The sequence below is a fragment of the Dipodomys merriami genome, unplaced genomic scaffold (assembly GCF_024711535.1).
Source record: "Dipodomys merriami isolate MVZ:Mamm:240054 unplaced genomic scaffold, mDipMer1.0.p SCAF_14, whole genome shotgun sequence".
Lineage (NCBI taxonomy): Eukaryota > Metazoa > Chordata > Mammalia > Rodentia > Heteromyidae > Dipodomys > Dipodomys merriami.
Window position 1 is genome coordinate 4,293,894 of NW_027202715.1, and position 22,862 is coordinate 4,316,755.

At 42.6% G+C, this 22,862-nt stretch overlaps 1 protein-coding gene across 3 annotated transcripts in view; it reads left to right on the forward strand.

Annotated features, from left to right (window-relative positions):
- Samd8 (sterile alpha motif domain containing 8) overlaps positions 1-22,862 on the forward strand; it is a 62,893-nt gene that overhangs the window by 10,176 nt on the left and 29,855 nt on the right. Inside the window, exon 1 of one of the 3 annotated variants that reach the window (XM_070020651.1) lies at positions 2,581-2,794. The exons of 1 other annotated variant lie outside the window; for it this stretch is intronic. In XM_070020651.1, the coding sequence (XP_069876752.1) occupies positions 2,606-2,794 (189 nt within the window). In that variant the 5' untranslated portion in view covers positions 2,581-2,605. Of the gene's footprint in view, positions 1-2,580; positions 2,795-13,403; positions 13,959-22,862 lie in introns of those variants that run through there. One more of the 3 variants, XM_070020652.1, reaches the window with a different exon arrangement.

Here is a 22,862-nt window from a genome sequence, read left to right on the forward strand (position 1 = left end):
AAGGGAAGAGAAAGGAAGTTTACTATATGTCCTGGGCCCACTAACGGAAAAAGCAAAGTAAGCACTCAAACCCATCTTCCAAGCACAAGCATGAGCTTTAGGTTTAAATAACCAAGAATTTGGGGGCTGAAGTGAAAGATATGTAATTATTAAACAATCCTGGGTCAAACTGAGAACTGGTTGTACATTATCTCAGTCCTGGTAGGTGTTTTGGAGAAGTTGTTAAGTAATCTGGTCAGGATAAGCAAGTCATTTTTTCCTGTCCTGTAGAGGCTTTGCTATTCTTTTTCTAGGGTAGTTTACTCCATTCTAAATTGTAAAGCTGTTACCAAGCAGCCCTGTATTTCCTGCATTTCAAGGTGAATGGTTCAGAGCAAAAGACAGATAAAAAAATGACATTGTGAAAATATCACAATGAAATCACCTTCTTTATAACTAATGTACACTATTAAAACAAAACAAAAAGCAAAACTGAAAAATGCTAGGCTTTTCTTCTGCTTTCTGTTATTTTTTGGGTCTAAGAGAGGAATTCATGGCTTTCTACAAAAGCAGTTTCTGAGTATCTCTTATATTTAGACCCTACAAAGGCAATTAGGAGCTGGGCGCCAGTGGATCAAGCCTGTAATCCTAGCTACTTAGAAGGCTGAGATCTGAGGATTAAGGTTCAAAGCCAGCCCAGGCAAGAAAGTCCTTGAGACTCTTATCTCCAATAAACCACTAGAAAACTGGAAGTGGCGCTGTGGCTCAAGTGGTAGGGTGCTAGCCTTGAGCTGAAGAGCTGAGGGACAGCGCCCAGGCCCAGAGTTCAAGTCCTATGACTAAATAAATAAATAAAAGGCAATTTGGTTCTGAGGACTGAGTTAAAACAAAGATCCATAGTGGAGAAGTAGCTGGCTCCAAGGATGAATGACAGAAAAAACTTGCCAGGTCTGGGTGTTTCACAAACTCATAGGGGCAGTATGGGGACTGGATGTTTGTTGGATGAATATTTGGATTACATAGCTCAGGGAAAATTTTCAGAGTTTAAAAGCCAGAGAAATGTAGGGAGAGACTTGGAAGAAAGCATCTAAAAGGTATCCATAGGTTTGTAGGGGAAGGTTTGAACATTGGCCCTTATAATGGCGTGTCATATCTCAAAAGAGAAGGCTGAAGGTGTTTTATATATCAAATAAAAGAGGTGAGCACTGACAATAAATTTTGAGCTAGGCGCCGGTGGCTCACGCCTGTAATCCTAGCTACTCAGGAGGCTGAGATTTGAGGATCACGGTTCAAAGCCAACCCCGGGGCAGGAAAGTCTGTGAGACTTTCCAATAAACCACTAGAAAACCGGAAATGCTGCTGTGGCTCAAGCGGTAGAGCGCTTACCTTGAGCTGAAGAGCGCAGGGACAGCGCCCAGGCCCAGAGTTCAAGCCCTACGACCAACCCCCCCCCCCCAAAAAAAATTAAATAAATAAATAAAAATTGAGATCCCAAAGGCCTGACATCAGAAATGTTTTCAGGGTGGGAGGGAGATGCTTCTGCCTATAAAAGCTATTGTTCTCTTCTTGTTGCATGGGAACTCAGTCCTGAGAAACAGAAAAGCCACCTCCCAATTTTGAGAGGTCAAATTGGGAGTGTCTTTATTAGAGAGCCAGTGACCACAGGTGCTCTTGTCACAAAGACCTATAGCACCTCTAATATACTTAACACTATCAAGAGCAACTGAAGGAAAAAAGGTTGAGTAGTCAGTCTGCCAGAGATCATTATCAACAAAAAAGACTCTCATTCTCTCACTTGACTTCATAGAGGCCCTGGAAGGGCCCAGAGATATGAACCTCAGTCTGCAGGCTTCCCCACTGCCCTTGGGTCTTAAGTACAGCTTGAGGGGAAAGACCCCAGATCATCCCTACCTACCTCAGAACCTTCTCCCACCTCATCCAGATCCACCAAAGTTGATCCTGCCTTGCTTAGGGAGATAGTCAAGGATGGGCTGCTGGCTGTGGACTTGGGTTTCTGCCAGCGCCCAGCCTGGGTTGGGAGAATATCTTTACTGGTTGAGTAGATTTGAAGAATGCAAACCTTAGGTTCTCACGGTGGAGTTGGGTTGCAATACTAGCTTGGTCACATATTAACTGTGATCTGTCAGGCAGTATGCTTCTTGACCTTACTGAATTACCTACTTTGTAGGGTTGAAAGAGATACAAAGCATTGGGCATAGGCACTGGTAGGGTCAAGGGGCAGCAAATGTTAATAATAATCATTGGTGATTGGCTCTTGAAGAGAAGGTACCTCCTTCCAAAGGAATCAGAATAACCTCTTCCTAGGCCCTAGCACCATTTACCAATCCTGTGGTTCTGTGAACCCTTTATTCTTCTTCAGGGTAGGCCTCTGGTTTGACGCATGCGCCTTAGTACGTTTCCCCCCCTTACTCCCCCCTCCCCCCCCCGCCCGGTTTTCCCCAGTTCTCTCTGGCAGTTTGGAGCCGAGTCCCTTCCGGTCTTTGCCCCGCCCCCTTGCCCGTAAGCCTCTCCTCCCGAAGCAGTTCCGGTCCGGCCCCAGCAGCTGCCTGGCGCGGCGCTGACGGGATTGGAGCTGTGCCGGCGCGGCGCTGACGGCGTTGGCGCAATGCCGGCGCGCGGCCGCCTCCGTCCCCGCCCCCGCCGGCCCTCGGGCTCCCCGCCCCGGGCTCCGCCCCCGCCGCTAGAGGCGCTGCGCTCCTGCGAGGAGCCCCGGACCCCCGACTCCGACGGCGCCTCGGACGCCTCGGACGCGGACCCTGTGCTGGGTCCCCGGAGCCCTTCTCCCGCCGCGGAGGTGAGCGGGCGCCGGGACTGAGGCGAGGGGGGGGGGGTCCGCCGACCGCCGAGGGTGAGGGCGGGGGGGGGTCCGGGGTGGAGCCGGACGGGCCGGGGGGAGACGGTTGCGGGAGCCCCGAATCCGCTTAGAACGGAATCTGTAGGCTGTGGAGGTGGTTGAGCTGACGGCCTGGGGACAGACGACGCCGAGGGCGCAGGAGAGGGGCGAGGGGTCCGCAGGGACGGAGGGGTCGACGCGGCCTGGGGCGTTTGCGAGCCGCGCAGAGAAGGAAGGTCGGGGGTCCACGGGAGTCCGGACCCTGACGGGGAAATGCTCTGAGCCGTGGCGGTGGGAGTGAGGGCGGGCCCGGGACCGGTGCTGGCCTCAAGGCTTGGGGTCGTTCCGGAACCGGGGATGGGGATGGGTGGTGGTTGGGGTGGGCAAGGATTTGGGGTGAGTGGAAGGAGGAGTGGCTGCGGGATGGGAAGAAGCCTGCCTAAAGGGTTGAGAAGCAATGAAAAAGAGAAATATGGGAAAGAGAGAAAAGGAGCGTTTGGGGATCTAATTTAGGACATTGGGCATGTTCAAGGCGTGATAGATTACTAGGTTTCAGTGCTTAGACGATAGGGCTTTCTTGTTCGTGAACCGGTGGATCATTTTAAGAATCCGGAGTACGAGGAGCCGTGTTCATCGCTGATTTGCCTACAGGAATGTGGGGAGTAGTACAGAGGAAGTGAGATTTGAAGAAGGTGGCATGATTTTGAAAATAAAAGATGTCATTCAGATTTCTTCTAAGGATGTACTCTTTGGTTGTGCCTTCTTAAATAAGTTTAAGTATTAGACACGTTTAAATCTGGAAAAAGATCTTACGAATTTCCTTTAAGTTTTAAAAGTTAGGCCGGGTGCCAGTGGTTCAGGCCTATAATCCCAGCTGCTCAGGAGCTGAGCTCTGAGGATCCCGGTTCGAAGCCAGCCCGGGCAAGAAAGTATGTGGGACTCCTCTCTCCAATAAACTACTCAGAAAAAGCCTAAGTGGCACTGTGGCTCAAGTGGTAGAGCTCTAGCCTTGAGCACAAATAGGCTCAGGGACAGCGCCCAGGCCCTGAGTTCAAGCCCCAGGACTGGCAAAAAAATTAAAAGTTAAACTGGAGACCAAGCACAGTGGCTCACACCCATAATCCTTGGGAGTCAGAGATTTGTAGGATCTCTGAGTCCAGTCAAAGCTGGGCCTAGTGTCATGCCCCTGTCATTCCAGATACATCTGGGAAGCAAAAATGGGATTGCAGTCCAGGCCAGTGTGTGTGTGGGATAACAATGAGAGTCTATTTGAAAACAAAAAGCCTGATTCAAGTAATGGAGCACCTGCCTAACAAGTGCAAGCCCAATCCATAGATCCATAACCCCAAGTTCAAATTATTGAAATGAATTTGGGCATACAAATGATGGTGATTCCTCCCAGTTTGAGATGACACATATATATAGCCACTGGGTAAAAGTATGGTCAGTGCTGGGTTAAGAGGGCATGTAAATCTAGAATGGAAAACACTGCCCTCCAAGAGTTTGCCAGAACTTCCTCTCACAGATGAAGATGAACAAATGCAGTATTGGTACTCACTAGACAGTATGTTGAAAATGAACTATACAACTTGGGGGTGGGGACCAGAGGGCAAAACCGGGAGAGACCTCTGAGGGAAAGGGCAATGTTGTCCAAAAAGAAATATACTCATTTCTTGACTTCTGTAACTCTAACCCCTCTGTAATCACCCTTACAATCCCTATTTTAAAAAGTACTTACACAGGGCTGGGAAGGTGGCTCTCAGTAGTAGAATGCTTGCCTTGCATGCATGAGGCCCTGGGTTCGATTCCTTAGCACCACATAAGCAGAAAAAGCTGACAGTGGTATCAGCACCACTGTCAAGTGGTAGCCTTGAGCTGAAGAGCTGAGGGACAGCACCCAGGCCCAGAGTTCAAGCCCCCATGACCAACAAACAACAAGAAAAAGTACGTACACACACACACCACACACACAAAAGTTTGAGAGACATTGACAAGACCAGTATTCAAGTGCTATTTTGTAGGTTTTATATGAATATTTTTAGTAAAGTAATGTAGTTTGGAGCAAAAAGAATGGGGACAGATGAGTACACTGTTGATTTTTATAGAAAACACAGTACCCAAACCGTAAGTGTGCAAGAAAAATAGTGATTGCAAAATTTTATGTTCACTAATAGAAAGAAGATAATTTCCTTTTGTAGTTGTTGAATTATAATATCTTGACTCCATGAAGACTTCAGCCACATCTCATAACTTTTACAACTTTTTAATCTCATTATAAATTTGGTCATCTCAAAACAAACTTAATCAAGTGCTTTGTAATCTAAGTATTTACTGTTTAATCTTCATAAGATGATAATATATTGATTGCAAGCAGCTATTAAATTAGTTTATGTAACTAGACTATCATGATATTGGGTTAGAGGAGAGGTGACTTCTTAGCTTTGTTTTTTGAAGTTGTCAAAAGGTTAACTTCCCTTCCTTAATCAATGTCTTTGGTTGAAGAAGTTCACGTAGTATCACTGCTTATGTTTCTGCTTTTTTATCACTGGAATGCCATACTTAGCTCTATATGTTGGCATGAAATACTAAGACTCTATTAAGCTAACATCTTAGTGTTACTGCAAAATTAAAGACAGAACTGTTAATAGATTAGCAGGTCTAATGATTATCACATTTTCATTTCCCTTTGTCAGTTCTCAAGGGTTCTTTTTTTTTTTTTTTTTTTGGTTGGTCGTGGGGCTTGAACTCTGGGCTTGGGCGCTGTCCTTCAGCTCAAGGCGAGCACTCTACCATTTGAGCTACAGCGCCACTTCCGGTTTTCTGGTGGTTGGTTTATTGGAGCTAGCAGTCTCACGGTCTTTCCTGCCCGGGCTGGCTTTGAACCTCGATCCTCAGATCTCAGCCTCCTGAGTAGCTAGCACTACAGGCGTGAGCCACCAGCACCCGGCTTCAAGGGTTCTTAATAAAAAAGATAATCCATATTATTATAAAGTACACTTTGTAAGGCAGAAGCAGCCATTACAACTATAATGACAGAACTTGTGGAAACACAAAAGTTGGTTTAGATGTCAGTAGCATACTCTTCAGTCTGCATAGACTTATTCACTCCATAGTTGGTTGTAAACCCCTTTTGGTTTTCATGTGTTTTTTTTTAAATTGGAATTTGAGCACTGTTTTTGAGAAACTTAAAACGTGAATATTTGTCCTGCCCATGTAATTGTAGCCCCTCTGTACAGTATGGTCTCAAATAAAATAAAATAAAATTTAAAAAAAACGTGAATATTTGAATAATATTTTTAAAAATTTTTAAATTTTTATGAAGGTATAAAGAGGTTATACATAAGTCAGGCAATGACTGCATGTCTTTTTGGACAATATCACTCCTTCCCTTGTTTTCACCCAGTTTTTCCCTCCCTTCCTACTTACAAGTTGTAAAGTTGATTTTCAACAGTGTCTAGTGGGTACTACTGCTGCATTTGTTCACCCTTTGTCCTTCCATTTCTGTGTCCCCTCTTATTCTCCAAAGACATATCAATGAACAAACAAGACAAAAAAGAGAGGAAAAATAACAATTAAGAAATAACCTGGGCTGGGAAGGTGGCTCAGTGGTAGAGTGCTTGCCTTGCATGCATGAGTCCCTGGGTTCGATTCCTCAGCATCACATAAGCAGAAAAAGCCGGAAGTGGGGCTGAGGCTCAGGTGGTAGAGTGCTGGTCTACAGCTGAAGAGCTGAAGGACAGCACCCAGGCCCAGAGTTCAGGCCCCACAACCGACAAAAAAAAAAAAAAAAAGAACCTTGCCAGGCACCAGTGGCTCAAACCTGTAATCCTAGCTACTCAGGAGGCTGAAATCTCAGGATCATGGTTCAAAGCCAGCCTAGGCAGGAAAATCCGTGAGACTCTTATCTTCAGTAAACCACCAGAAAAGCATAAGTGGCACTGTCGCTTAAGTGGTAGAGTGCTTCCTTGAGCTGAAGAGCTGATGGACAGCTCGCAGGCCCAGAGAGTTCTAGCCCTATGACCAACCAAAGAAATACAAATAAAACCCTGTTTCCATTTCCTGGAGTTCATTTCGATAAATATTTTATATACTTTGATTTCACTGTGTATGAGTGTCCAGAGTCCTATATAATTTCTCATGTTTCCAGGGCTGTAATATTATTACTTTGTCTTATAATAATGCTCTATTAGGCTGAGAATGTAACTCAGTAGTAAAATAGCGTGCAAGAGGTTCTGTGTTCTGTTTCCAGTACTTGGGGAGGGAGAGGTATGTTAACTAGCTATTACTTTAAGATTTTATTCTGTGGATGTGGGTCTGTGTGCTCATGCACTCAATTCCAGGGCTTGAACTCTAGGCCTTCCACTCTCATACAATTTTTTTTTTTTTTTTTTTTTTTTTTTTTGCCTCTAGCTCTCTACCATTTGAGCTCTACATCCAGCTAATTGTTGGGTAATTGGAGATTAGAGTCTTTCAGATTTGTTTTCCCAGGCTAGCTTCAAACTTAGTTCAAGGTTTTTATTTCCAAGCCTGATGTAAAATGTAATGTTAGTAGTTGGGTACCTAGCGTGGTCATTAACTAAAAGATGGAAGTGTTTCCTGTCTTACATTTCTACCCTTGAAAGCAAAATCTAGCACACATTCTTTTGTTTCCTTCCAAACTCAAACCCACTATATTATCATAGTAGGAAATGGAATATGAAGACTTGAGCCAGTTTATAGTTTTCCATTATGTGATTGGGTTTTAGGGATGTAAGATTATTTAAAAATAATAATTTTACCCATCATTATGTCAGACTGCTTAGCCTACTCATTGAAGTAAGCATTAGAATTTTGTAGACTTTTTTTTTTGTTGTTGGTTGTGGGCCTTGAACTCTGGGCTTGGGCGCTATCCCCGTGCTCTTAAACCCAAGGTGAGAGCTCTACTGCTTGAGCTACAGCGCCACTTCCGGTTTTCTAGTGGTTTATTGGAGATAAGAGTCTCACAGACTTTCATGCCCGGGCTGGCTTTGAACTGCGATCCTCAGATCTCAGCCTTTTGAGTAGCTAGGATTACAGGTGTGAGCCGCCGACGCCTGGCTTACACTTCTTTTTTACTAGTGTGCTGTGGCATGGGACCAGACCAGGAGCCATCACTAAATTTTGATTGTCATGTGAAAACTTTTGGTATAACTGAGTATATAAAGTGAGCAGTGATTTCTGAGATTTGTGTTGTGTGTATGAGCACGTGCATGTGCATGTGTGTGTGCATGTACATGTGCTCATGCACCAGTCCTAGCTAGGGCTTAAACTTAGGGCCTGGGTGCTGTCCCTGAGCTTTTTAGTTCAAGGCTTGTACTTTACCACTTGAGTCCCAGGCCCACTTCCAGCTTTTTGGTGGTTAATTAGAGATAAGAGTCTTGGGAATTTCCTGCCCAGGCTGGCTTTTGAATTTTGATCTCAGATCTCAGCCTCCTAAGTAGTTTAAGATACAGATGTGAGCAACCAGGGCCTGGTATCTGTTAGATTCTTACTCATTGGGCTCAAACAGTTCTGGCTCTTGTGTGGAATTAGCACTGATAGTGGACATCTTAGTTGGAAGGTAAGTTGGAGCCAAAAAAGATTTGTGTTCTTTGATGTAGGTGGCAGTGTTTGAGTAGTAGACATAAGAGATCAGGACAGCAAAAAAAAAAAAGTCTCAGAAATGAAGTACAGCCAAGAGAATGTAACAGAAGAGGGAACTTAATATTTTCAAATGTGCAACAGTAGGAAATCAGTATTAAAGAGTGTCAGAAATGGATAGCAGAACTGGCTCAGTCTTTGGAACCATTTGTTATTGCAGATTTCTTAAATGTTTTTGAAACAATATCTTGTGCTGAGTAAGGAAAAAGTAAGGTTATCTTTGAACTTTGGATATAGAAAGAATAGTTTTATGTTTGCTCACAAAAACATGTTTTCATTTAGGGTTAAAAATTTTTAGATGGGGGGGCTGGGAAGGTGGCTCAGTGGTAGAGCTCTTGCTTTGCATGCATGAGGCCCTGGGTTCGATTCCTCAGCACCACATAAGCAGAAAGAAAAAAAAATTTTTAGATGGAGGCTGTGAATGTGGCTTAGTGGTAGAGTGCTTACCTTGCATGCATAAAGCTCTGGGTTCGATTCCTCAGTACCACATAAACAGAAAAGGCCGGATGTGGCTCTGTGGCCCAAGTGGTAGAGTGCTAGCCAGTGCTAGCCTTGAGCAAAAGAAGCTCAGGACAGTGCTGGGGCCCTGGGTTCTGGCCCCAGGATTGGCCAAAAAATAAATTAGATGGAATAAAAAAAAGATAAGTAGTCCAAAGTACTATAAACTACAGAGTTACTACAAGATTTACATGCAGCAACTTAAAGCTTTATCTTACTACATTGTAGGTTTGTTTTGTTTTTCTTTGTCAGTCCTGGGGCTTGAACTCAGGCCCTGGGCACTATCCTTGAGCTTCTTTTACTCAAGGCTTGAGCCACGATGCCACTTCCAGGTACTGAGGAATGGAACCCAGGGCTTCATGCATGCTAGGCAAACACTACCATATTTTTGGCCCTGTAGTTTTTACTTTTTTATTTTTTGATCAGTTGTGAGGCTTGAACTCTGGACCTGGGCACTGACCCAGGCTAGCACTCTACCACTTTGAGCCACAGGACCACTTCTGGTTTTCTGGTGGTTTATTGGAGATAAGAGTTTAATAGACTTTCCTGCCTAGGCTGGCTTTAAACCATGATCCGCAGATCTAAGCCTCCTGAGTAGCTAGGATTACAGGTATGAGCCACTGGTGCCTGGCTAGTTTTTACTTTTTGATGTTATAAGAATTTTTTTTTTTTTTGGTTGATTGTAGGGCTTGAACTCTGGGCCTGGGTGCTGTCCCTGAGCTCTTCAGCTAAAGGCGAGTGTTCTACCACTTGAGCCACAGCACCACTTCCAGTTATCTGGTGGTTAATTGGAGATAAAGAATCTCAAGGACTTTACTACCCTGGCTCGCTTCGACTCACGATCCTCAGATCTTGGCCTCCTGAGTAGCTAGGATTACAGGTGTAAACCACTGGCATCCAGCCTCATAAGAATTTCTAATGTTCTTTTTATGGGTTTGAAAACCCATACCTTTATATATACATACCTTTATATATACTTTATACTTTAATATACTTTTATATATACTTATACTTTAATTTTTAATTTTCTTTCTAAAATGTGTTATCTTAACTATGCATATTTGTGGGGTACAGTGATGATTTTATATTGTGCAACAAATCGAAGTAGTTAGCATTTCTATCTTTTTTTGGGGGGGGGGTCCAGTTGTGGGACCTGAACTCTGGGCCTGGGCGCTGTCCCTCAGCTCTTCAGCTCAAGGCTAGCGCTCTACCACTTGAGCCACAGCACCACTTTCGGCTTTTTTCTTTTTGCTTATGTAGTGCTGAGGAATCGAACCCAGGGCCTCAGGCATGCAAGGCAAGCACTCTACCACTGAGCCACCTTCCCAGCCTGCATTTCTATCTTTTTAACTGTATTTTTTTTTTTTTTTTGTCTTTTCTTTTTTGGTACTGAGGATTGAACCCAGGATGTTGTAATTGCTAGGCAAGCACTTTGCTACTGAGCTATATCCCAGCCCCATATCTATCTTTTTAAACTTCAAAAAAATTAGTTAAAACGTGTTTATGATAACACATAATAAATGATGTTTTAATACACATATGCATTTTATACTAATGAAATCACAGTAAATAAAATTTCCATCCCCTTATGAGTATTTTGTGTTTGGAGCTTTTGAGTTTCTTCTAATTATTCATAAAATATATAATAGATTATTGTGAACTACAGTTATCTTACTGTGCATAAAACACTAGAAATTTTTCTTTCCTCTTTTTCTGTTTTTTTCCGTGCTGGAGATTAAAGCCAGGGTCTTGCACATGGTGGACAAACACTCTACTGAGCTACACTGTTAGCCCCAGAACTTACTACTTTGATCCAACTTAGTATTGGTACCCATTCTTTCTCTCCTCCCTTCCTCCTATGTTTATCAGCCTCAGATAATCCTATTCTACAGTTGGATTGACTTTTTACAGCATCCACATAAGAGAAATAACATGATGGCTTTCTGTGTCTTACTTATTTTATGTAATATAATGTCTCCAGTTCCAGTCATGTTGCTGCAAATGATAGAATACCCCTTTCCCCCCAGTCTCTCTGTGTTGTGCAGACTAACCCAAAACTCCTTCATCCAAGCAATCCTCTTGCCACAGCCTCCTGAGCAGCTAGGATGATAGGTACACAATAGTGTGCCTGATTATGGATATCATTTGATTTTTGTGTGTATATGCCTCTACTGGGGCTTGAACTCAGACTGGACACTACCCCTGAGTTTTTGTGTTCAAGGCTAACACTACCACTTGAGCCTCAGTTTTTTTTTACTAATTTATTGGAGAGAAGAGTCTCACACACTTTTCTGCTATAGTTGGCTTCAAACTGCTATCTTCATATTTCAGCCTCCTGAGTAACTAGGGTTACTAGGTGTGAGATGCTGGTTACCTGGGTTTGATAACCACTTTGACAGGGACCAGATGATAACCTCATTCTGAGTTTGATTTGCTAATAATGTTGAACATTTTTTTCACACATTTGTTGGGCATTTGAATTTCTCCTTTTGTGAAGTCTAATGTCATTTGTCAATTTTCAAAGTTGATTATTTGAATTGTATTGTTCTATTAATTAGTTCCTCATTCTGAATAGAAGCTCCCTTTTTTTATTGGTTGGCGATGGAACAAACTTGGTACCTGACACTTTTTTTTTTTTTTTTTTGCTGGTCCTAGAGTTTTCATGGACTGAGCCCTGTCCCTGAGCCTTTCTGTGCTCAAAGGTAGTGCTCTTGAGCCACAGCACCAGTTTGGCTTTTTCTGTTTATGGCTACTGAAGAATTGAACCCAGTGGTTCATGCTTGCTAGGCAAGCACTCTACCACTAAGCCACATTCCCAGCCACCAGTAACTGACACTTTTGTTCTTTGTCTAGCACTCTACCAACTGAGTCATGTCTCCAACCCCTAGATAGTAGTCTTTTGTTAGATAAATAGCTTGACATTTTTTTTTGCCATTCTTCACATTGTCTCTTCACTTTATTGTTCCTTTTGTAGTGAAAAGCTTCTTGGTTTAATAAATCCTGTTATCTAGCCTGTGCTTTTATGGTCCTGTGTGCCATAGTTTTAAAAATGGAGAGGGCTGGGCGATCTAGCTCAGTGGTGAAATACTTGCCTAGCATGCATGAGACCCTAGGTTCAGGCCCCAGCACAGGAAAAGAAAATTGATCATTAGTGATATACACCTGTTGAAATACTTTTATTCAGTTAAAATTTATAGTAAATAAATATATGAGAAACTCATGTCCGTGTATAGGATTCTACATTGAATAATTGGAGTCATGTATTACTCTCCTTTTCAGTTTATATTAGTTTATTACAGTCATTTTGATGAAATTTAATCTTAGGCAAAACTTTTATGTGATTTAACATTTGTTATTATAAGCCTAAAGGTATCAGACTTTTAGCTTTTCTTGCCTTATGACTGTTTATTGATATATGACTATAATTTCAAGCCTGTAGCAATGTTTTATAGCAGATAGAAGAGTTTTTTGTTTTGTTTTATTTTGTTTTTGCCAGTCCTGGGGCTTGAACTCAGGGCCTGAGCACTGTCCCTCAGCTGCTTTTGCTCAAGGCTAGCGTTCTACCACTTGGGTCACAGCACCACTTCTGACATTTTCTGATTATGTGGTACTGAGGAATCTCACCTGGGACTTTGTTCATGCTACCACTCTACCACTAAGCCACATTCCCAGCCCCAGACAGAAGAGTTTTGTTTGTGCTAGTGCTGAAGCTTCAACTAAGGAGTGAGCCATCAGCTCTTGGCTCAAAGGAGTTTATTACAATGGCAATGCCAGCTTGTGTTTATTGAGCAGTTTCCATTTGCCAAGCATTATTGTAAATTCATTGATGTATTTCCTTTAAAACTCACAGTAAGGGGCTGGGAAGGTGGCTCAGTTGTAGAGCACTTGCCTTGTATGCATGAGGCCCTGGGTTCGATTCCTCAGTACCACATAAGCAAAAAGAAAAAAGCCAGAAATGGCACTGTGGCTCAAGTGGTAGAGCGCTAGCCTTGAGCTGAAGAACTGAGGGACAGGGCCCAGACCCAGAGTTCAGACCCCACGACTGGACCCAAATAAATAAATAAATAAATAAAAATAAAACTCACAGCAAGCCTTTGAAATAGGCACTAGTATTCTCATTTTACAGATCAAGCCAATGATAACAAACTAATAGGTGGCTCAAGCCTGTAGTCCTAGCTACTTGGGAGATTATAGATCAGGAGATCATGGTTCCAGCCCAGCCAAGCTGAGCCAAAAGAGTACTTGAGATTCCAGCACTGTGTCCTACACCTGGCATTGCCACTTCTTGGGGAAGCACTGGTAAGGGATTGCAATCCAACTTGTGGCTCAGGCATAAAGGGAGATTATATCTCAGAAATAACCAACACACTGCTGGATGCCAGTGGCTCACACCTGTAATCTCAGCTGCTCAGGAAGATGAGATCTGAGAATCATGGTTCAAAGCTAGCTGGGGCAAGAAAGTTTGTGAGACTGTTATTTCCAATTAACTACTCCAGAAAAGTCAGAAGTGGAGCTATGGTTCAAGTGGCAGAGTGGTAGCTTTGAGCAAAAAACATCAGGGACAGCATCTAGGCCCTGAGTTTAAGCCCCAGGATCAGCATAAATAAATAAATAAATAAATAAATAACACAAAAAGGGCAGTCAGGGTGGCTAAGGTGGTAGAATGCTGACTAGCCAGCACAAATCCTGAGTTCTAACAACAACAACAACAAAGTAAAAGAAAAAAATGCCAGGTGCTGGTGGCTCACACCTGTAATTCTGGCTATTCAGGAGGCTGAGATCTGAGGATCGTGGTTCAGAGCCAGCCCAGGCAGAAAAAGCCATCAGACTGTTATCTCCAATTAACCGCCAGAAAACCAGAAGTGGCATGGTGACTCAAAATCAAGCCCCATGACTGACCAAAAAAAAAAAAAGGAAAAGTGAGGACCAAGTAGATTCCAAAACTTCTGCAAAGGAGACACAGCTGTGTGTAAGTTGGTACATCTACACTTTAAACCAGAGCTAGAACTCTTTTAACTTCTAGGCCTTCTGGGTTTCATACTGGATTCTGTTGACTAATAGTTCTCTCTTTTTTCTGGGGGGGGGGGGGTGTCCGGTCATGGGGGCCTGAACTCTGGGCCTGGGCACTGTCCCTCAGCTCTTCAGCTCAAGGGTAGGACTCTACCACTTGAGCCACAGCGCCACTTCCGGCTTTTTTTTTCTGCTTATGTGGTGCTGAGGAATCGAACCCAGGGCCTCATGCATGCAAAGCAAGCATTCTACCACTGAGTCACCTTCCCAGCCGGACTAAGAGTTCTCTAAACATCAACTGTGTGACCTAAGTTTTAACCTAGATTTCTTCATTAGTAAATTGAAGAATTGTACTAGATCTTTTTTTTGGGGGGGGGGGGAGGTCTGGTTGTGGGGCCTGAACTCTGGGCCTGGGCGCTGTCCCTCAGCTCTTCAGCTCAAGGCTAGTACTCTACCACTTGAGCCACAGCACCATTTCCAGCTTTTTTCTTTTTGCTTATGTGGTGCTGAGGAATCGAACTCAGGACCTCATGAATGCAAAGCAAGGGCTCTACCACTGAGCCACCTTCCCAGCCTTGTGCTAGATCTCTTAAGTCACTTCCAGTTCTGATAGTGAAAGAATTCAGTCCTACTGACGTACAAAACATGATGTGCTTAAAACTGCAGATAACTATAATCTCTTGATTCCTTATAGTGTAAAGGTTAAGCCATTTTTCAAAGTCCATTTATTAATGGATGATGGAGCTGGAGCTATAATCAGATCTTTTTGTGGACTTCATGGTTTTTTACCTTGATATCTTATATTTTGTTCAGTGTGTGTAAACGTGAAAGTTTAAAATTTTCTACTTATATCTATTTAAGGATAATTTACTTCAAACAGTAAGAAATTATATTTTTCATTTTCTTAAAAATGGTTTTCTCGGGCTGGGAAGGTGGTTCAGTGATGAGAATGCTTGCCTTGCATGCATGAGGCCCTGGGTTCGACTCCTCAGCTCCACATAAGCAGAAAAAGCCAGAAGTGGTGCTATGGCTCTAGTGGTAGAGTGCTAGCCTGGAGCAAAAGAAGCTCAGGGACAGCGCCCATGCCCTGAGCCCAGCCCAGGACAGGCAAAAAAAAAAAAAAAAAATCGTTTTCTGGGGCTGGGAAGTTGGCTCAGTGGTAGAGTGTTTGCCTTGCATGCATGAGGCCCTGGGTTCGATTCCTCAGCACCACATAGCAGAAAAAAGGTGGAAGTGGGCACTGTGGCTCAAGTGGCAGGGCACTAGCCTTGAGCTAAAAAGCTGAGGGACAGTGCCCAGGCCCAGAGTTCAGCCCCCACAACTGACAAAAATAAAAAATAAAATCATTTTCTAATTAGTATTATGTAGTCATTATATAATAAGATTTTAGAAATCTTTAATGTGGAGTAAAAGCCCACCCCAAAAGTATCTGGGAATGTTTTGGTACTTTATTTTCTCTTTTGGCATTTTTATGAGCATAAGTTAATTATATTTATATTTTAGTATATATTATATGACTATTATATATTATATTAATACATATTTATAATATAATTATGTTTATATATTTACAACATACACATAATGCACTTTGAACAAATTTACCCTATCTATATTAATCCTATTTTTCTTTCCCTCTTCCCCCTTTTTAAGGACATTTTTGACAGATATCATGGTTAATTTTTTAAATTCAAAGTACATATATTAAAGAAAAAATATACACATATGTGATAGCTCACACCTGTAATCCTAGCTACTCCAGAGGCTGAGATAAGCTGAGACTCTTATCTCCAGTTAGCCAGCAAAATGCTGATAGGAATGAATGGCCCAAGTGGTAGCATGCCAGGCTCCTGAGTTGAAGTACCTTACTGCTAAAATTTACTTAAAAGTTTTATAGCTAGGCGCCGGTGGCTCATGCCTGTAATCGTAGCTACTCCAAGGCTGAGACCTGAGGACCTGGATTCAGAGCCAGCCTGGGCAGGAAAGTCCGTGAGACTCTTATCTCCAATAAACCACCAGAAAACGGGAAGTGACTCTGTAGGCTCAAGTGGTAGAGCACTTGCCTTCAGCTGAAGAACTCAGGGACAGCGCCCAGGCCCAGAGTTCAAGACCCATGACCAACAACAATAACAACAAAAGTTTTACACACACACCTACACTCTCTCTCTCTCTCTCTCTCTCTCTCTCTCTCTCTCTCTCTCTCTCTCTCTCTCTCTCTCTCTCTCTCTCTCCTCCTCTCTCCTCTCTCCTCTCTCCTCTCTCCTCTCTCCTCTCTCCTCTCTCCTCTCTCCTCTTGGGGCTTGAATTTGGGGCCTGGATACTGTCCCCGAACTCTTCACCTCAAGCCTATTGTTCTACCACTTTGAATCACAGTGCTACTTCCTGTTTTCTGGTGGTTACTTGGAGATAAGACTCAATGGACATTCATTCCCTGCTGGCTTTGAACCACAATCCTTAGATCTCAGTCTCCTGGTGGCGTGAACCACTAGCTCCCAGCGAAAGTGCTATGTTTTCGGTTATTCTGGGTGTGTGTGTGTGTGTGAGAGAGAGAGAGAGAGAGAGAGAGAGAGAGAGAGAGAGAGAGAGAGAGAGAGAGAGAGAAAGAGGAGAGACACAGACACACAGACTGACAGACTCTGGTACTGGGGTTGAACTCAGGGCCTCAAGCTCTCTCCTTCAACTTTCAATCAAGGCCACTTGAGCTACAACTCCACTTCATGCCTTCTATTGTAGTTGGAGATATGAGTCTCATGGACTTTTCTGCCCAGCTGGCTTCAAATTGTGTTCCTCATATCTCAGCCTCCAGATTAGCTATGATTACAAAAATATTCTGTTTCTTTAAAGAAGTCTTTTCCTTTTTTATTTTGAAATCTAGATTTACAGGCATTATCAATGTGTTACATAAATCTCATACACCTTCATTCAGTTTCCTATAGTATATATAATATATCTTATTTATTTATTTTTATTTATTTTTTATTTTTTTTGGGGTCCGGTCATGGGGCTTGAAGTCTGGGCCTGGGCGCTGTCCCTCGGCTCTTCAGCTCAAGGCTAGCGTTCTACCACTTGAGCCACAGTGCCACTTCCGGCTTTTTTTCTTTTTGCTTATGTGGTACTGAGGAATCGAACCCAGGGCCTCATGCATGCAAGGCAAGCGCTCTACCACTGAGCCACCTTCCAAGCCTGATATATCTTAAATAATTATAATATGGTATCAAAACCAAGAAACTGGTTATGGTTCACTGTGTGTGTGTACATATAGTTCTGTAACATTTTATCATGAGTAGATCTATAGAATTATTGCCCCAGTCCAGATACAAAGTGTTCCATTACTATGAGGATCTCTCTGTGTTATCTCTTTAGAGTTACCGGATACCCTTAGGCATACTCCATCTCTAATCCTGACAACCACTCATCTGTTCCATCTTTATTTACTACTATTTATTACTTTGGGAGTATTGCAAAAGGGAATCACAAAATATGTGACCTTTTGAGATTGGCCCTTTTCCCTCAGCCTAATGCCCTGATACTTACATCCCAGTTAGTGTATGTATCAGTAGTTCTTTTTTTCTTCTTTGTTTTGGCCAGTCCTGGTATTCAAACTCAGACTCAGCCTGAGTATTGTCCTTGAGCTCCTTTTTGTCAAGGCTAACATTCCACTACTTTAGCCACAGATTCACTGCCAGCTTTTTCTCTGATTAAAAAATAAGAATCTCAGAAGTGGGGTGCCAGTGGCTTATGCGTGTAATGCTAGCTACTCAGAAGGCTGAGGATCATGGTTCAGTGTCAGCCTGGGCAGGAAAGTCTGTGAGACTCCTATCTCCAATTAACCACCAGGAAACTGGAAGTGGTCCTATGGCTCAAGTGGTAGAGCTCTAGCCTTGAACTGAAGAGTTCAGGGACAGCTCCCAAGCACAGAGTTCAGGCCTCAGATCTCAGCCTCCTGAGTAGCTAGGATTACAGGCCATGCGTGAGCCATGGGTGCCTGGCTCATTAGTTCATTTTTACTGCTGAGTAATAATATTTTATTCACATATTGTAGAATAATTCAGATATTATTTTACACATTAAAAGTCTACAAATGATGCTGTTGTGAAGAGTATATAGGTTTTTTATGCACTTTCATTTTTTTAAATGTTTTTTATTGTAAAAGTAGTGTACAGAGGGGTTACAGTTACATGAGTAAGGTAATGAGTACATTTCCTATCGAGCTTTGTTACTGCACTTTGAGTTCTCTGGAATAAATGTCCAGGAATGTAATTGCTGGGTTTTAAATATATGTTTGTAAATGTACTTAGAAGTATATGTTCTGTTTTTTTAAGAAACTGCCAGACTGTTTTCCAACATTCCTACCCAGTGTGTTAGAGATCTAATGTCTCTACATCCTTGATAGTATTTTTTTTTTTTGGTCAGTCCTGGGGCTTGAACTCTGGGCTTGGGCGCTATCCCTCAGCTCTTCAGCTCAAGGTGAGCTCTCTACTGCTTGAGCCACAGCACCCCTTCCTATTTTCTAGTGGTTTATTGGAGATAAGAGTCTCAAGGACTTTCCTGCTTGGGCTGGCTTTAAACTGAGATCCTCAGATCTCAGCCTCCTGAGTAGCTAGAATTGCAGGCGTGAGCCACCGGCATCTGGCTTGATAGTATTTTTGTATTGTCACAACTTATTTTAGCTCTTCTAATAGGTGTGTACATAATACTTCATCATAGTTCATAGTCATCTCTCTCTCTCCTCTTCTCCTATCTCCTCCTTTCCTCCCTCCTCCTCTAGTTTTGAGACATGAGCTAGGCAGGCCTGGATCATAGATCCTCTTACCTTACCCCACCTGAGTGCTAGGATTATAGACCATGCCCAGCTTCATCAGAGTCTTATTTGCATTTCCATAGGTGTGAGTGGTATTCAAAAACTTATTTGCTGTTCCTTTTTTGATGATAAGGCTTTTCACTACTTTTGCCCCTTTTTTTGTTGTTGGTTGTGGGGCTTGAACTCAGTGCCCAGGCCCTGAGCCTCATTGTGCTCAAGGCTAGCATTCTACCACTTGAGCCACAGCACTGCATCCCGTTTTGAGTGGTTAATAGGAGATAAGAGTCTCACAAGAACTTTTTCAGTTTTCTGCCACAGCCGGCTTCAAACCTCAATTCTCAGATCTCAGCCTCCTGAGTAGCTAGGATAAGAGGCATGAGTCACCAGCGCTTGGCGCTTTTGACCATTTTTAAATTGGATTTCTATTTCTTGTTTAATTTTGAAAGTTCTTTATGCATTCTAGATATTAGTCCTTTTACAGGCATATGGCTTATAAATGAAATGAGGTAGATATCTTCCCTAGTCTGTACTTTGTCTTTACATTCTCTTCACAGTCTTGAAGTGAAAGGTTTTGTGAAGGTTTTCTTTTATGCCATTGTATAAAACCTTCTGTAATTTTATACTTTAAATTTAAATATGATATATTTTGAATTAAGTTATACATAAGATGTGAAATTTGGTTTCTACCCCACTTTATTCCCCTCCCTTATTTCTTGTCTTTGGATATTCAGTTTCTATAGCATTATTTTTCAGTGATCCATATTAAATTTCTTTTGTCTTTGTCAAAATTAGTTTTTCAAGCCAGGCGCTGGTGGCTCACACCTGTAATCCTAGCTACTTAGGAGGCTGATATTTGAGAATCTCGGTTCAAAGCCAGCCCGTGTAAGAAAGTTCAAGAGACTGTTATCTCCAATTAACCACTAGAAACTTGGAAGTGGTGCTGTGACTCAAAAGTGGTATAGCCCTAGCCTTGAGTAAAAAAGCTCAGGGACAGTGCCCAGGCTGAGTTCAAGCATCACAACCAACCAAAAAGAAAAAAAAAAAAACCAAACAAACAAACAAATGAACAGAATTTCTATTTACAAAATACAGGTGTTCTTGTGAGAATCATATTCATCCTGTATATTAATTTGTGGGATAATTGACATCTTTACTATGTTGTATGCTAATTCATGAGCATGGATTTATCTCTTTCTAATGGTCTGTGATTTCTTTTTTTTTTTTTTTTGGTCGTGGAGCTTGAACTCTGTGATTTCTTTTATCAGAATTTTTAATATTCATTGTAGAGATCCTATATATAGTTATTTATTTTAATATTTCTTATCTTAATATTTCACTTTGTTTTCCCTCCCTGCTATTGGAGATTGAACTCAGGGCCTTGTATTCAGTTCTACCACTTGAACCATGTGTCCATTTTAGGACTTTGCCTTACAAAGCACCTTTACTATTTGCTTTTTTTTGTTTGTTTTACTATTTGAACCACACCTTCAGCCCTTTTTTTTGGTCAGTTGTGGGGCCTGAACTCTGGGCCTGGGCACTGTCCCTCAGCTCTTTAGCTCAAGACTAGCACTCTACCACTTGAGCCATAGCGCCACTTCTGGCTTTTTCTGCTTATGTGGTGTTGAGGAATTGAACCCAGGGCCTCATGCATTGCGAGGCAAGCACTCTATCACTGACCCACCTTCCTAGCCCCTTCAGCCCTTTTTTGCTTTACTTTTTCTGGTAGAGTCTTCACTTTTGCCCAGGAACTGCCTTGAACCTCCATCCTCCTCCCTATGCCTCCCTAACAGATTTATAGGTATGAGCTACTGGTGGCTGGCAGCATTCCACTTTTATTCTTTTGCTAGTCCTGAGGCTTGAACTCAGGACCTGGGCACTGTCCCTGAGCTTTTGCTCAAGGCTAGCTCTCTACCATTTAAGTCACAGTGCCACTTCTGGCCTTTTCTGTTTATGTGTTACTGAGGAATTGAACCCAGGGCTTCGTGCATTTAGGCAAGCACTCTACCACTAAGGCACATTACCAGCCCCCAACATTCCACTTTTTAAAGTGTATAATGGTTTGGATATGAAGTGTCCCCCAAAAGACTTGGTTCCTAGCTGGTGGTAGTATTGAGAGGTGATTTGATTATGAGTAATTTGATCAGTGAGGTAATCCATTGATGAATTCTTAGCTGGATAGGCTATTAGGAGTTGGGGCTTTACTAGAGGAAATAGGTCTCTAGTGACAGGCCTTTGAAAGATGTGTTTGGTTCCTGGAACCTTTCCCCTCTGTCTCTTTGCTTCCTGTCCACCATGAGGTAAGACATTGCTTTACCACATGTTTCCTTTATGATCTTGCCACACATGGGCCAGATGCAGTGAAGCAGTACCTATGGACTAAGTCCTTCCTTTCTTAAGTTGAATGTAAGTGGACACCACTATCTCACCCCTGTAATCTTAGCTACTTGGAGCCTAAGATCTGAGGATTGAGGTCCTAAAGCAACTAGGGAAAACAAATCTGAGAAGCTCTGGAAAAATCTGGGACTGGTTCAGGTATTAGCATACCAGTCATGAGTGGAAAAAGCTGATAGAGACCCTGAGTTCAAGCCCTAGCACCAAAAACAAAACAACAACTGAAAAATAATAACCATGAACACTGATCATAATAACTGATCACTTGTTTTCTGGAATTCCAGGGGCAAATGAAGTCTTTGGCCACTGCTTGATAAGCCAACGCACAAAAATAGCATCTATAATTAAGTATATTAATTTAGAGTACTCTCAGATAGACTGTGTAGACATGGGCTGATTAGCATTTTCCCTAGAGGTGGGGTAACAAGATGATACAGATCTTATATCTGCTATTCTAACACCATCATACCAGAGATGGCCATTGTGAGTCAGCTGCTGTAGGAAGCATGATGGCCCTGTAATGGCAGTGGTATTTTCTTTCCTTTTCTGCTGATTCCATGACCACAGATCTAGTAAGACCACACTTCTTGATTTGGCAGTTTGTAAATTTAGCCATGCCAAAAAGAAAGCAACTCAAGAATGTGAATCCTCCAGAAAAACGTTAGCCATTTTTTTCATGTTCAGATAGTCAAAGGAATCCAGTGTTTCACGATGCAGTCCAGTGGAGTACACACCATAGTGGTTTTGTTACTCATCTAAAAGACAAGATGAGGAAAAGATACCTCAAGGTTTTTCTGCCTCCCAGAGATTCAGAGTATAGATGAGTCAAAAAAACCAACGTAATTTCCTCTCACTCAGCCTTGGAACCAACTTACTTCTGGGAGTATAAGTTTGATTGGAGCAGCCGTCTTTTCTGTTACCCACCCTCTGCTAGCCATCTGGTTTCCTGAGACAGTTGATTCCTTATTTGTCCTTATGTTAGTCACTCGTTTCTCTAAGTATCCCTCATGGCATGAGGATTTTCATCTAATTGAATTCAGGCAATAAGCTATCAACAAAAGATATACCCTAATAAAGGTAGAAAACTATACTCGGAATAAATTTTGTCTGAGGCAGCAGTCTAAGGAAGACATTCAGTCCTGTTTCAAAGATTGGAACAATAAGAACACAGAGAGTAAACAGGAGAGTAAAGCCTGAAAAGTTTATTTGAACTAACAGAAAACAAACAAGCTCAACCCTGACATATATTAGAACAGAATCAGTCAATCCTAGTAGACTCTAATAGCAAAAAACAAAAACAAACAAACAAAAAACCAGCCTGAAGATCTAAGTGAGAACCTGGTAGAAGAAGAAAGCATCTGGTACTTAGAAACCTGGTAGGAGGGGCTTGGAAGGTGGCTCAGTGGTAGAGCGTTTGCCTTGCATGCCTGAGGCCCTGGGTTCAATTCCTCAGCACCACATAAGCAAAACGAAAAAAGCCAGAAGTGGCGCTGTGGCTCAAGTGGTAGAGTGCTAGCCTTGAGCTGAAGAGCTGAGGGACAGCGCCCAGGGCCAGAGTTCAGTCCCACAACCGGACCCCTCCCCCCCCCCAAAAAAAGAAAAGAAACCTGGTAGGAAAGTGGAACAGGACCTGGAAGAAATTTCAAAGCAGATCTTCCCTAGCCTAGCCAC